The 15,289-nt window shown below is 40.7% G+C and overlaps 2 protein-coding genes across 7 annotated transcripts in view; one reads left to right on the forward strand and one right to left on the reverse strand.

The window, feature by feature from the left end:
* Positions 1–3,261, reverse strand: part of LOC129526774 (collagen alpha-1(XI) chain-like) — a 38,269-nt gene extending 35,008 nt beyond the window's left edge. Inside the window, exons 1-2 of the mRNA XM_055361999.2 lie at positions 3,144–3,261; positions 2,716–3,094 (exon numbers count right to left, since the gene is read on the reverse strand). Coding sequence (XP_055217974.2) covers positions 2,716–3,094; positions 3,144–3,261 — 497 coding nt within the window. The remainder of the gene's footprint in view (positions 1–2,715; positions 3,095–3,143) is intronic.
* The window catches only part of PRKD1 (protein kinase D1), a 355,373-nt gene continuing 341,346 nt past the window's right edge, over positions 1,263–15,289 (forward strand). For 2 of the 6 annotated variants that reach the window (XM_055361355.2, XM_055361358.2), the window contains exon 1: positions 3,109–3,737. In XM_055361355.2, the coding sequence (XP_055217330.1) occupies positions 3,474–3,737 (264 nt within the window). In that variant the 5' untranslated portion in view covers positions 3,109–3,473. Of the gene's footprint in view, positions 1,340–2,839; positions 3,738–15,289 lie in introns of those variants that run through there. The other 4 variants (XM_055361356.2, XM_031002017.3, XM_031002018.3 and 1 more) reach the window with 4 other exon arrangements.

A 15,289-nucleotide genomic window follows, 5' to 3' on the forward strand; every position in this document is an offset into this window, starting at 1 on the left:
ACTCTTTTGCATTCAGTAATATTTCACCTTCTTAAAAGTAATGTTAATTCTCTAGGGCATCTTTAGAATTCCTTCTCCTGTTTCCTTATCAATTATTTCCAACACCCTACATAAATCTTTCATACTGTTGATAAATCATAGTCTAACAAGAAGTTATTCATACTTTTTTAAAAAAATTCCTCTAAGTCTCATAACTGATAAGTACTTTAAGCTCTTTCTCTCTAGAGCTCTCATCTAATCTCACATTGAAATGCGTTCTGCGCACTGAGAAGATTTCTAAATGTATTTCTGACCCTCTTCTCTTTTCTGGATGCTGGACCCATATATCCAGCTCTAGATGTTATTTCTAAGTTGAATATCTAGCAGCATATCAAACTCAACATGGTCAAAGTAGAAATCTTATTTCTCCCTGAACTTGCTCACTCTCTTATCTTCTGTGTCAATTATTGGCACTACCATCAGTCCAATTGCTCAGAAACTTGGGAGTCTTTTGTGACACCCTTGTTCTCTCACTCCTTGTAAATCTCTGATTCATTCAGCAAGAACTTCCACCAACATAGAGCCTGCAGTTTTCCATTTCTTAGCATCTCTTCTACAACCACAGGAGTCTAACCCGTGTTTCTAGACTCAAAAACAGCAATAGTCTCCCACCGAGTGTCTCCACTTTTACTCTTTTCTCTTATATTCCACACAAAATCCAGAGTAATCTTTTAAAACATGCTAATTAATCTTATTATTCCCTGCTTTAAAACCTTCCAATGGATTGGCAGTGCACTGAGAATTAAAATAAAAACACTTTACCATGGCTTTCAAGACTCCTGGTAACCTGGTTTCTATTAGCTCTCTGACCTCATCTCACGCACTTGCCCCTCTTTTCCTATGCCTTGAAAATGTTAAATATATTTCTATGTTTAGAGTCTTTGCACTCTCTGTTACCTATGCCTACAATGTTATTCCCCCAGTTCTTCTGAAGTCTACCCCTTTCTATCATCCAGATTTTGGCTCAAATGTAAACTTCTCAGTGAAGTCTTCTCTCACTCCCAGTCCAGAGCAGTGCCCATTTCTTCACCCCTCCTCCCACAAGTCACTGTCTTCACCATTGGGTTTAAAAAAATCATTGCAATTATGAATATTAGAAATAATATCATTTGTGGTTTTACTCCATCCCCCCTCCCCTTTTCACTGTGATCTTTTTAGGGCAAGGACCACCTGTCTTCACAGCTGTGTAACTGGTGCCAGTACAGTGCCTGGAACAGAGAAGTCCTCAACATGCAGTTGTGATATCTATAAAACATGAATGTCTTCAGCGCTCTTGAATCTCAAGTGAAACTAGCTTTTTGTAAGTCTCTTGTAAACTGACCAGCAAGCTTTTTTTTGATAATAGAAAACTGTGGAATATTAACTTTATTCTGATTTCAAAGAAAATGAAGTATAGTTTCGGACATTTAAAAGAAAAAAACCTCCTTCAGAATTCAGAAAGGCATTTCATCAAGAAAAATTCCACCATTTTCCTAGATTAGCTGAATCTAGAACATTAGGAAAATTACCTACCTGTATCAGGGATGAAGAGGACCACCTCATAAGTAACTATGCAGGGAAAATGTAAACACAGGTAGACCTTATCAAACCATCACATTCAGAGAATAAATTCAAGTCTCTTCAATGCAGTTGCGCAGCCTTGCAGTGTTTAGGGCTCCATTACTGACCCTGGGAACACGGTTCTAAAGGAAGCTACCTTGCAATATCTTGGGCCACAACCAGAAGTTAAGACAATAAATAAATAAATAAATAAATAAATAAATAAATAAATAACATAACAAAATAAGTTATACAAAATACGAAAGGTTTGTTTAGGTATGTTTGTGTGTACTTACGCAGGGGAAGGGGAAAGTCTAGGGAAGTGGCGAAGAGAGAGGCAGGGCTGACTACATTATCTGCGTGGCCCATTGCAAAATACAAATGTGAGACTCCTTGATTAAAAATTATGAAGAAGAACAAAACAGCGACAGTAGACTATTGTCCCAGAATATTAAACCAAACACGGGTCTTATGAGCTGTGGCCTATACAACTGCACGGTCGCACACCCATGAAGCCCACCCTGGTTGGAGGGGAGAATTATAATTCATCTCCAACGAATGTAAAGCAATCCCCACCCTGCCAAAACAACAGTAAAAATAAACGGCGATCCAAATTAGGGCAGGTTGTGCCCAATCCTGATGGCTGTGCTTGTGATGACGGTGGCGGTGCTGAGGTGGACTTGGGGGCACTGCTCCTATATGACAGACTTTAGATTGATAGAGGAGAAGGAAAATAGTTTCTGAAGCTCCAAAGTAGAAACTTCAGGCTCAAAGAATAAGGTAAAGGAAAGGAGACCGCATCAGACCTTCCTCCTGCCCTTGGGCAGTCAATGCCTTTTCTTTCCAAAGCGACCCTCTCCTTAGATCACTGTGTATATCCGGTGCCTTAGGAGCTGGGGTGGAGTACGTAGGGTTGGCTCTAAGGGCGCGTCAGAGCGACAAAAAGGGTAGAGACAAGTTTAAATCCCTTTCTGTGGAGTGGCTTCCTACCCTCTTTGGCAACAAGCCCCAGGGCTCCCAGAGGGGCCTGGATGTAAGTGGGTTCCAGATGACCCATCCTCCCTTGACCCTCCGAAGGTAAGACCCAAGGGGAACCGCTGTGATCAGCATTCTTGAATTCCTCAAAAGTCACCTCACTTGTAGAAGTGCGTAGTCCTCCAGCATTTGGAAGAGGTGGCAGGGACCTTGGGGCCCGGGAAGTTCGCGACCCCAGGAAGCGGGTCTGAGGCGGTGCACCCCATCCACTCCGTCCGCAGTCGGGGCGGGGCAGCGGGACCCGAGAGGACGGGAATCCCTGCAGGGAGCGAAGGGCCGCGCCTGCCGAGGCGGCTCCGAGTCCCGCCACTCGGTCGTATCCCGGCTCGCGGAGGCTCAGGCCCCGGGAACTGCAGGCGGAGGGGGCGGCGACCGGGCACCCTGCGGCCACTGCGGCCGCTGCTCCTGCGACTCCCGCGCCCGCCGGGTGGTGGCTCCCCAGTGCCCGCCCCCAGCTCCCCTTCCCCGCCCCTCACGCCCCCTTCCCGCCCCCGCCCCCGCCCGGCGCTCGGGCCGCGCCGACCCGTCGCCCCGTCCTTCCGAGCGCGCCAGGCGGCAGATTCTTGGCGGCGGCGGCGCTTCCCCAGTGCCGGCGGCCCCGAGCCGGCTGCCGCGCTCCGGGCCGCAGAGTCCTCCCGCCTCGGCCATTTTCCCTCCTCCCCATCTCCTCCCCTTAGTCCCCTCCCCTCCCGATCCTCATCCCCTTGCCCTCCCCCAGCCCAGGGACTTTTCCGGAAAGTTTTTATTTTCCGTCTGGGCTCTCGGAGAAAGAAGCTCCTGGCTCAGCGGCTGCAAAACTTTTCTGCTGCCGCGCCGCCAGCCCCCGCCCTCCGCTGCCCGGCCCTGCGCCCCGCCGAGCGATGAGCGCCCCTCCGGTCCTGCGGCCGCCCAGTCCGCTGCTGCCCGTGGCGGCGGCAGCTGCCGCAGCGGCCGCCGCACTGGTCCCAGGGTCCGGGCCCGGGCCCGCGCCGTTCTTGGCTCCTGTCGCGGCCCCGGTCGGGGGCATCTCGTTCCATCTGCAGATCGGCCTGAGCCGTGAGCCGGTGCTGCTGCTGCAGGACTCGTCCGGGGACTACAGCCTGGCGCACGTCCGCGAGATGGCTTGCTCCATTGTCGACCAGAAGGTAAGTCGCCGCACCGCTGCCAGCCCGGCGCCTCCCCGCGGCGCAGGGGGCGCTGCCCGGCTGGCCCTCTCCGCGCCAACTTTCCGGCTCCCGGGGCTCGGCTGGCCGCCAGCCTCGCCGGCGCTCTGGAAGCGGCTGGCCCCGCCGCGGCTGGAAGCCTGCAACCCGAGGCGCTGCGCTCGCTGTTGCACATCCTCCTCTCGCTCCATCTTCCTCTATTCACCGATTTCTCTCCAGTCCGCCTCCTCCTCACCCATTTCTATCCTTCTCATGACATTTCCAGGTATCTTGCCCTTTCCTCGCCGCGCCCCTCCTTGTCCTTGAGACTTACCAGTTTTCTTCCCCTCTCTCCCCTACGGACCCTGGACCAGCGCATTCCTGGTGCAGGAATCCTCCTTCCTGCACCAGAGTGCCCCTGGAATGACCTGGAGACAAGGAATTTCTCACCTGTCAGATAAGCTTTTAAGAGAGTGTGATTGACTCGGCCAGTTGTCAAAACAACTGACCAGGAGTGCAGCTACCCAAGGCCTTGTCATCTTTTAGTTCCACCTCTGTATGAGCATGGAAACACATTTTCCAACGACAAAACCTGAAAGTTGCGACCTTCCTATTTTTCATTCCCGGGATGCTGATAGTAGGACGTTGAAGTGGTGGGGGTGATGTCCAGGAACACCCCGAGGCTGGCTGTGTCCTTAAGTTTGAGGCTGTGGGGCTCTGGACAGCGGCCACTGAAGGCAGGTTAGAAGGGTCATTATCCGGGGCCAGGCCACCCCCAGAGGAGACTCAGCCCACCCACCACTGTTTACAGTTGCAATTTGGATTTTCAGGTTGCCTCTGGAGCCATCCAGATGGATGTTGCATGGAAGGGGGTGATACAGACGTGAGGGAGAGGGGGCCATGGCGCCAGTCTTCTTAGTGTAAACAGCCAGCGTTTCAGGAGTGGAGACAGAGGTCTCTAAAGGTGCTGAATTTTTCAGCCCTGGAGGACTGGCTAGCACTCCTTTTGCTTTCTAATTATCACTGGAATAATCATGAATTGCTTTCTTTAAATTATTTGTGACAGAGTTTGCTAAACCTTAAGGGTTGTGAATTGCGGCACTGAGCACAGGGATGTTAAAAGCTCCAGGTGGAAAAAAATCACTGACCTAGAAAGTTGTGAAAGTTCTAGACTAAGGTAACAATGAGTGCCAGGAATTTATTTATGGAAATTTACTTTTATATTGCGGGTAATGTCAACTGTTTGCAACTTCCAAGAAAATGACACGTTTTGTCTAATGCTGATGTAAGTCATATCATGCTCCTTTTCCACATCAGTATTGTGGAATGTCTATTGTGGGTCAGCAGGAGCACTCCTAGGCACTGTGAAAGCCTTGTATACAACCCTCTCCATTTGGATGCAGACCAGTTAATGAAACAGCAATGCTTCATAAGCACATATACAATGTAAAACAACATTTCTCAAAAAGCAAAGGTAATTCTGTAAAATTTTAACTTTTCTAAATTCCAAAGCAAGTGAAGTAGTGTCAGAGAATATTCAAATTGGGTCAAAGTAATATTGATAGACTTTGTTTTGACCAGCTTGAATTCTCCCTCCACCCCGCCCCCCACTTCCTCATGGAGTTCAGAATGGAGAGACTGATGCCTAGTTCAAGAGGTTTGGTAGTGGGATTTTAAATGGAGGGTGAATTCCAGGTGTCTCAGAAGCTACCAAGGGTGGTGTTACGTGGAGAGAGTGAGATGAGAGCAGAGGGAGAGGGACAGCAAGCACCTATGGAATGCAGCAGGCCTGCAGGTGGTGGCCGGGGTATTTAAAGGAAGTACAGTTATGAAAAGGCCTTGAATTAAACTCAAATTGCTAGAAGCCTCAGTAATCTTTTCATAGCGACATCATACCAAGGACATCTGAAAGATGGATTTGCTGTGTGGAGGTTTTAGAATGCCAAAAATGTTATGGCAGAAAGAGCACCGAAGTTCAGTCATGAGCTAGTTGGAACATGAGCCAAGACTCTTGGGGGAGAGACCGGGAGAAATACTGGAAAGGGAAAATCATCAGCCCTGATTGGTGACTGATTTATAAGGGGAATCCTTTCCTTTTGTATTTATTCTAGTAGTTTCTTCTCTCTCTCAAAGAAGTTTGAAAAGTTTGACTGTTTGGAATAGTTAAGGTAAAGATCTCACTTTTTTTTAGGTGATAAAAAAGTTGGGGTTAGATTTATAGATGTGAACTTGAGGGTTATTTATATACAGAATACTGTAAATAAATATATACTGGATAGTGTTTCAGGACAGAGGACTTTTTCAATTTCTCTGTCATTTGTCATCTCTTTCAGAATATATTATTATCCCAGCAGAAACAAAATTAAGAGAGCTGAAGGTCCATCACAGGATACAGGATCTCTGTGTGTTGTGACAGTAGGAATGGCAGAGTGTCAGTGTGGAGTTAAGGAAGTGGGAGGGAGTTCTTTTGTCTTTTATTTCAGTTTTTTTTGGAAGTACCTTATGAGGACGTCAGCTATGAGGAAGGATGACAGGAGTTTGGGGATTGGATGTTTCAGGAGAGAGCAGAGGGTTTGAAATCATTTACAATTTACTATGTGGGCTGAAGTCGGGTGGAACTTACAGCAGAAGGTTCTCCTGATCTTTCTGAGTCTTCCACATCTGTTGTTTTAAATGTGTTAAGAAGTTTTTCATTCACTTTGTTCAGGAGCTCCCTAAATACTAACATAGATCATACGAGCATTGGAAATATTAGCTGACAGTTTCAGTAACATCATAGGACATTTCCTTTGGGATGAGCAACTGAGGTGTACAAGGCTGCATAAGTTTCCCTGAGAAACTCACCTGTAAATTATTATTGTTATTATTTAGAATTTAGAGTATAGTTGTTCTCTAATTATGTAGCAGACACGATTGTACTTGAAACATTGTGATGGTAATTCAAAAAAATACTTATTTTAAGATAATGTACCCTAAGTATATACTGACTTATATAAGTAAAGAATTATTCTTTCATCTTCTGGTTTAGGTGAAAAATCTAGTCTTGCTTTTTTGTACATAACAGTGTATGGCTATATAATATGTTATTCTTTCTTTTTAGAAAGTATTGATCCAGGGTTTTATTTACATTATGTTTATTTATTTAGTTTGCAAGTGTGTGACGTTGAAGCCTGGTTGTATATAAAGATATGTATTCTGTTAGCGTACATGGTTATTGTTTTCAGGAGGGTAAAAAATAATAACAATAATTGACTTCACTTTGAAACACTGTTACTTTCTACTGTCAAAGAAACCTTGAATATGTAGACTGAGGAGGAATTGTTTTAAAGCAAGGAAAAAAAATTCCAGAGGAAGAGCTAGTTTGGTTTCGTAGTACATCATCTACCTATCTACCACACACACAAACACACACACATACTTTTTTTTTTTTTTTTTTTTTTCCTCAAATGAGCTGTGTTACTCTTTAGGGATGCTTGATGCCATTAATATGACTGTTCATTTTGGCTATTACCTTATTAGAAAGGCAGCTGATATTTTACTCTTAAATGTACTTAAATGGAGTAATAGCATTTATAAGACTCCTGGCATATAGTTTCACTTTTCAGAATCATCTTTTGGCTAAAGAAATTTAACAGTGAGATTTTAAGTAGATAGCTCACTAAAGAAGTAAGGTTAGTGCCTTGGTTTGAAAGTAGCATTACTTTGCTTGTAATTGTTTCACTTTAATTGTATTATATATTGTTTTCTTAATAGTTGTGGTGTCATTTTTCTCTTTATTACTAATTTTAGATACTCCACACATTCCACATAGATTGAGAAAGCCGGAAGTAATTAGGTGCTTGACCAATCCAACTCCTCGGACCAACAAACTCCTTTTAAACTAATGATGGTCTTTTGGGGCTTAGGTGTATATATTTTTATTCCAATTTTATAATTGGCTATATTATATGTCTACTGATTTCTGATTTAATGATGAAGTATAGAATTTGTCATTTTACTGTGTGTGTGTGTGTGTTTTTTTTTTTGACAGAATCTCACTCTCTTGCCCAGGCTGGAGGGCAGTAGCACAATTACAGCTCACTGCAGTCTTGGCCTCCAGGCTTAAGTGATCCTCTCACCTCAGCCTCTTGAGTAGCTGGGTCTACAGGTATGGGCGACCATGCCTGGCTAATTTTTAAATTTTTCGTAGAGATGGTATTTTGCCATATTGCCCAGGCTGGTCTGGAATTCCTGGGATCAAGAGGTCCTCCTACCTCGGCCTCCCAAAGTGCTGGGATTTAAGGAATCCCACTGGGTGTGAAACACTGGGCCTGGCCTATTAAGTGATTCTTAAGTAATATAATTTTAGTACTCTAATTTTATTTTTATTATTTTATTTTTTGAGATAAGGCCCAGACTACAAGTACAGTACACAATCATAGCTCACTGCAGCCTCAAAGTCTTGGCTAATGTGATCCTCCTGCCACAGCGTCCCAAGTGTTTGGGACTACAAGTGAGTGCCACCACATCTGACTAATTTTTATAATTTTTTTATACAGACAATGTCTCACTGTGTTGCCCAGACTGTTATTGATTTCCTGGCCTCAAGCAATCCTCCCACATCAGCCTTCCAAAGTGCTGGGGTTATAGGCATGAGCCACTGTGCCCTGCCTGTATTTTTAAAATTTAAATTTCTTTTCAAGTTTAATAATGTAACAGGATTATATTTTGGAACTGTATATTATGTATTACAGATGTGGAATATATATGTAGTAGATTATGTTTAACTATTTTTTAAATACATTTTTAAGAGCTTCATTATCCTTGTATAGCCTCCAGATGCGAAGTATTGTTTTGTATTTTGTATTATAGACTGCAAAAAATGAGGCCTCATCACATATCTCACAATCCCAAAGAGAAACTCTGCTTTATATTTTTCTTTTTTTCTTTACTTTTTCTTTTTTTTTTTTTTTTGAGATGGAGTCTCACTCTGTTGCCCAGGCTGGAGTGCAGTGGCGCAATCTCGGCTCACTGCAAACTCTGCCTCCTGGGTTCACAGCATTCTCCTGCCTCAGCCTCCCAAGTAGCTGGGACTACAGGTGCCTGCCACCATGCACGGCTATTTTTTTGTATTTTTAGTAGAGATGGGGTTTCACCGTGTTATCCAGGATGGTCTCGATCTCCTGACCTCGTGATCTGCTCGCCTTGGCCTCCCAAGAGAAACTCTGCTTTATATTTTTCTATCAATTCACAGACTTATAAACCTTTTTAAAACAGGTATGTACTATTTGACAGTTTTCACAAGAATATCCTGTGAGACTGTGAAGTTAAAACCATTAAGCCTTGTAGTCCATGGGCTGGGAAGAGTTGGATGATTGGCTCATTTGATAAATACATGAATTCATTTGGGCCTTTAGATTCAGAATTGAGATCAATCTGAAAGAGTAAAAGTACACTGTGTATGGTGGTGGTGGTGGGGGGATTACTGGAATATTATTAATAAGGTTTAAAAACTTGCCTCAAAGACCATACTTCATGACTGTGCTGTTTATTTTCACCAGATTCCTATCATAGCTTTTATGGGAGATTTATAACTTTATTTTCTAATGATTATTACCTTTTTTTGTGAGATGATTGTATACAAGTCTTCACTAATTTATTCATGAATAACTGTTACTGACCTTACTAGAGAATGCAGAACATTTGTAAGTCAATGAATGTATATTTGTGACTTATCTAAGATTACTTTGAGATTTAAAGACAATATATGTAACATACATACTGCTTTGTAAATACGTGCATAATAAATGCTGTTGTTTACTAAAGCTTAAAGCTCTATAGACTAGCATACTGTCTTATTAACAAAAGAAATTTATATTTATTATCTTATTCTTATATCAATATATAATTAAAATTATAATATTAAAAAAAGCAATATGGCTGTAAGGCCCAGGTGACATCTTTTTCCTGCCCTCTGTATCAGGGCAAATCTTAGAAGTAGTTATGTTTTGAAACAGTTTCTCAAATCTCAAACTCTCAGCATTCTTTAAGGACTAATCTAATTATTACTAAATGAAAGACACATTTGCTGATAAAAGTAAAGCATATTTTCATTGCTTTTTATTATTTTTGACAGAAAGATGATTTAACTCCTTTTCAATTACAAGTGCAATGTCAATGGTATTTCACTTCATTTTTTAAAAAGGAAATAAAATAGATAAAGGTGCAACATTTGGGAACACAATGATTCAAAATTCTGGTTCTCAAGACCAAAATTTAAAGCTTATTTGCAGATCATCGCTTGATGCATGAGAAGGAAGGTGCTTGGAAATGACGTAGGGAGATTGCAATTTGCTGTCATGCTAACATCTAGAGGTTGTTTGCTAAATTGTTCCATCTGATGATAGCTAATATAACATAATTGGTTGTGCATATGCAGAAATGTCATTTTGAGATGAGAAGGCAAATTTACTGGGAAACAATTGAGTTATCAGTTTGGCAAAACCAATCACAAGTCTTTTTTAGATATTCCCACTACCTACCACTTATCTGTCATGGAAGTCCATGCCCCATTATAAAACCTTTAGAAAACCACAATCTTTAATTATTTATAAATCTTTTAAAGAAGAGTGTAATGGATAATTATATGAAACTTTGTGTGTGTGTGTGTGTGTGTGTGTGTGTGTGTGTGTGTATTAGACTGGAATCATTGAATAAGCTCTCAAACTATACCAAATAACTAGTATAATGATCAATATTGCAGGGCTGGACTCAGACTGTTAGAACTTGGTAGAATGCAGTCTTATAGGTGTTGATGGTAACATGAAGTTTCCTTCCTTGCTTTGTTTTTATATTTGTTTGCTTTGATTTATGTATCAGGGTAATCTTTGACCTCTGACCTTGCGCCATCACCTTGTTTAAGGTGAAAAATCTTAACCCAAATGTGGCAATAGAGGTAAAAATATAGGGTGTTTTTTAATAATAAAAGATACTACTCATCTTTTAATTTCCCCAGCATTACTTTAGAGTGATTTTGAAAATGAGATTTCAATTTCTTAAATCTTTCCTTATTGTTGGAATATGTTGGAACAAAACAAGTGCTTCCTTCCTTCCTTCCTTCCTTGTTTCCTTCCTTCCTTTTCTTTTCTTCTCTCTTCTTTTCTTTCTCCCCTTTCTTCCTTTTCTCTTTTCTTTTCTCCTTTCTTCCTTTCTTCCTTTCTTCCTTCCTTCCTTCCTTCCTTCCTTCCTTCCTTCCTTCCTTCCTTCCCTCCCTCCCTCCTTCCTTCCTACCTTCCTTCTTCTCTTTCTCTCTCTCTCTCTCTCTCTTTCTCAGGGTCTCACTTTAGTCACTCAGGCTGGAGTGCAGTGGCACCGTCTGAGCTCACTGCAGCCTCAACTTCCCAAGCTCAGGTGATTCTCCCACCTCAGCCTCCCGAGTAGCTGAGACTACAGATATGTGCCACCACGCCTGGATGATTTTCTGTATTTTTAGTAGAGACAGGGTTTTGCCATGTTGCCAGGATGGTCTTGAACTCCTGTGCTCAAGTGACCCACCTGCTTCGGCCTCCCAAAGTGCTAGGATTATAGGTATGAGCCACTGCGCTCAGCCTCATTTCCCTCTTTCTATTGATAGAATTTAGATACAAAGAAAATGGTGATTTTCCTTACAACTATTCGAAACATTTTTTAATCTATAAGAATATGAGATATTTCCCACAGGAATTCTTTTAATACTGTCAACCAAATATTTTTGTGCCATTAAAAACCAGTTGTGATAGCACCACTTGAAGTTATTTGGCAGCAGAGAAATTCACGTTGTTCTGTTTCTTACTTTTTCTGGTCTCATCTAGAAAAACAGATCATTAAATATACAGAGTGTTCAATTATATGGCCACTATGGCTGTTATGGAATATCATATAATTTAAATAGTTAAGAACTGGTACAAAAACAATGCATATTCAGACAAATTTCGCCTGTCTAAATCTATAGTTTCCTGTGTAGAAGTTTCTTCCAAAGTTATGAAAGGTTTTATTTGGCTTAAGCCAGACAATTGGTATAGTAGCTTAGCAATGTTGGCAAACATGAAACTTAGATTTTAAAATATGCAATCACACAGGAATTTTGTTCAACTTATTTTGGTGAAAAGGAAAAAAATATACACCCTTCACTAGTTCATTGGCATCTATTCTGACTAAACCACTGATTGATGAGGAACTAGTGAATGTATTGCTTGTTTTTAGGCACAATTTCGGGAATTTCTGAATGCTTCTCTCCTTAATTGTCAGCAGCCACTTTTCCCCGCATATATTATAAAACGGTTGAAAAGTATTAATTTAGTAATGAAAATATGAATGAAAAGTATGAATGTGCATAATACATGGTGTTGTTGATAATTAGTTTGATTTTTTCCTACACTCAGTGTTCTTACAGTTAGGTGATTCTCTCAACCTGAGCAATTGCTCAGTGTAGGGTGAAAAGATTAAAGAGATTGCTTATTTGCAGTTATGTAAATATCCACAGTAATCATGAACATTTTTATTTTTCAGTTTGTTTGATTCCATATCAATTCTGGTTAGGAGTGGCATGTTATACAGGCTTTTACAAAAGTATTGACATTATTTCACACAATGTCTTGTACAGTCAGAGAGATTGGGGAGGAGAGGACTGAAGGGGCAGTTAAAAACTAGAAATAAAGAGTCAAGTGGTAAATTGAAAAGGCCAGAAAAGTGGAACATTAGATTAAAGGGTCGCCACTTGTGTTACGGCAAATATTTCAGCTACTGTGAGCAGGTGAACATTGAGATCTAATGGTTAGCACCATCTGAAAATATATTCAGAAGCTTTCTAACCAAATTGTACATATGGTACATATTTTTGGTGTCGTTGGGGTCATAATAAGTGTTTTTTTTTACATTTTTGTAAATTACTATTTGATATTTTCATAGTTCTGACTGTTTGAATTACCTGTCTCATGTTGAGTTCCCTTTGTAACACTGCAGGTGATCCTACAAGATTCTTTCTCCCTCCCCAGCATTATTAAGGTATAATTTACTAATAAAAATTATATATACTATGATATATGATATAATGTTTTGGTACATGTATACATTGTGCAGTGATTAAATCAAGCTAATTAACATGTCCATCATCTCACAGACTTATCTTTTCTTGTGTGTGTGGTGAGAACATTTAAAATCTACAATCAGGCAATATATTATTTCCTGCTTTGAAAAAATCAATTTTGGGGTACTAGGCTTAGTACCTGGGTGACAAAATAATCTGTACAGCCCCCCCGTGACACAAGTTTACCTATGTAACAAAACTGTACATGTACCCCAGAAACTAAAATAAAAGTTAAAAAAATCTATTTTTTACTTAAAAAATTATCTACAGGTATGTAGATTTGCTATAGTCATACTCTTCAGTTCATAGCACATTTTTTTCATCAGTCCAAGTAAGGATCCTATTGCGTTATGTTTTATTTTGTTTTATTATTTATTTTCAACCAGGCATTGGAAGAACTGTGGTATATGTATGAAGTATTGTATCTTGACAGTTGAAACTTGTTTCAGTATACAAAGTTTTTCACAAGGTAATAGATGGTTAAGATAAAATTAAAAGGGTATTCAGCATTTTAAATAAAGAGCTGTATCTCTTTTTCATAAACAATAGAATAAAAAGAATCTGAATATAATTAAATTCTAACTTGATATGTCACAAGCAGAAACATATTTCTACATCAAATAAAATAATTTGTTCAAATTTTAAATCCATGTATCATTACATGAGCCTGCTGTTTTTTTTGTAAATGGTTTAAGTTGACTTTTGACTAGGAATTTTTTTGCTTGAAATTTATTCACTGACATTTATGTTGATGTAAATTTCAAACTTTCTTAAGAATCAAAGCACTTTTCATTAATTATTAAGATTAATCTGTTAGGTTACAGTGTTAATAAAAGTTTTTAAACTGTCAGTTTTGGCCATACCAAAAATACAGAGCCTTTTCCTAGGTTGTCTAAATCCATCATATTAATGATATAATAATTACAGGATGATTATGGAACTATTTCTTTGTTTTGGGTGAATGACTAGCTAGAAAGAGACTGGGGATTCAGTTCTAGTTCAGGTGCTAGAATTAAGTTCCAGAGACTTGATTGAATTAGGCCATTTATCAATAGTCAAATGTTTATTAAAGACACTCTTTCTTAAGCTTTTTATCAATTAAACATGAACATTTCCCCCCCTCCCTTCTAACTCCTCACATTGTTCAGAAATGGTGGTAGGCTCGTGTTCTGGTAGGGCCTCTTGGGTTGGACCAGGGAGTTCTTATCATTACAAAAAGTGGCTATGTCCTTTTCAGAGTGTTAGGAGATCATGGTTAGAATTTAGGGAGGAACACACTTAAGGGAGCATTTGGCAGAGGGACTAGGAGGAGTTTGAAGACATTTAAGTGTGACTTCTTTGCCACGGGAAAAAGAGATTATTAGGGTGAGACTTGATACTATTTCTTAGCCTACAGAAAGGTGAGGTCTACTGTCCATTTTGAGACATCTGTATAGTTCTGTGGTGCAAAGCTGGTATCATCTTTGCATTTAGCATCCTTGGAAGGCTTGGTCTGTGTCTCTAATATGGAAATCTGCAAGTAAGAACATGGGTGACCAACAGAGTCGCAGTTATTTAGAGATTGGTTAGTGCTGTTAGATCCTCAGAACAGTAACACTAGAGGTTATGACCACTTGACCAAACAGCCGTAGCTTTTTCACCATTGTCAAAAGCAGGAAAGAGTTGGGGAATGGTGTCAGTTAATCTTTGGTGATGACTTTGAATCAGTGGTGGTGAATAGACCTGAAACAGTGACGACAGGCAAAGTCTGTGGGCTTCTGAGACTTATGGCACCTGAGGGCAGAAAAAAACATGACAGCAAAGCTCTGACCTTCCTGTGGCTAGAGCCAGAAGAAATGGCCACACTAGATCACTCAGGAATAACAGTGGAAAGAGATCTTGGAGGTTGCTTTTTACAAGCGGAGTAGAACTCTTTAGAAATTTCATGAGCATCACAGGTGAGAGCTCCAAAGAGCAACTTCATGATGACCTGTCTGTAAGAATTTTGAAAAGCTTATCCCAGGAGCCTTGGGTCATGATAGACAAGGTTCCAGGGCCTCTTCTGGAAAATTCTGTGAGTGTCAAAGGACATTGAACTGGTGGTTTCTCTCACAGTACAATGGCCAGCAGAGGGGAGCCTCCAGGAACAAAACCTTCCTGACATTTACTTTGTGTGCCAATCTGTATCTTGGCTTTTCATTTGTCTTTTCTGATTTTCACAGCAGCCCTTTGTGGTAGTAATTTTATCTCTATTTTAAGGACGAAGAAACTAAAGGTTGGAGAGGTTAAATTATTTACCTCAAGTCACATAGCTACTATGTAAAAAGCAGACCCTCCCAATACTTTATTTGCTTGCTTGAAAGGCCGTAGATTTCTACGAACAGTTTGGAATTATCAGATTATGGGAGGAAATTTAAATCTTCCTATTATGTTGGCTGAAATTTACTTAAAAATGCTTAAACTTTGACAGTGT

Source organism: Gorilla gorilla, chromosome 15 (assembly GCF_029281585.2).
Source record: "Gorilla gorilla gorilla isolate KB3781 chromosome 15, NHGRI_mGorGor1-v2.1_pri, whole genome shotgun sequence".
NCBI lineage: Eukaryota > Metazoa > Chordata > Mammalia > Primates > Hominidae > Gorilla > Gorilla gorilla.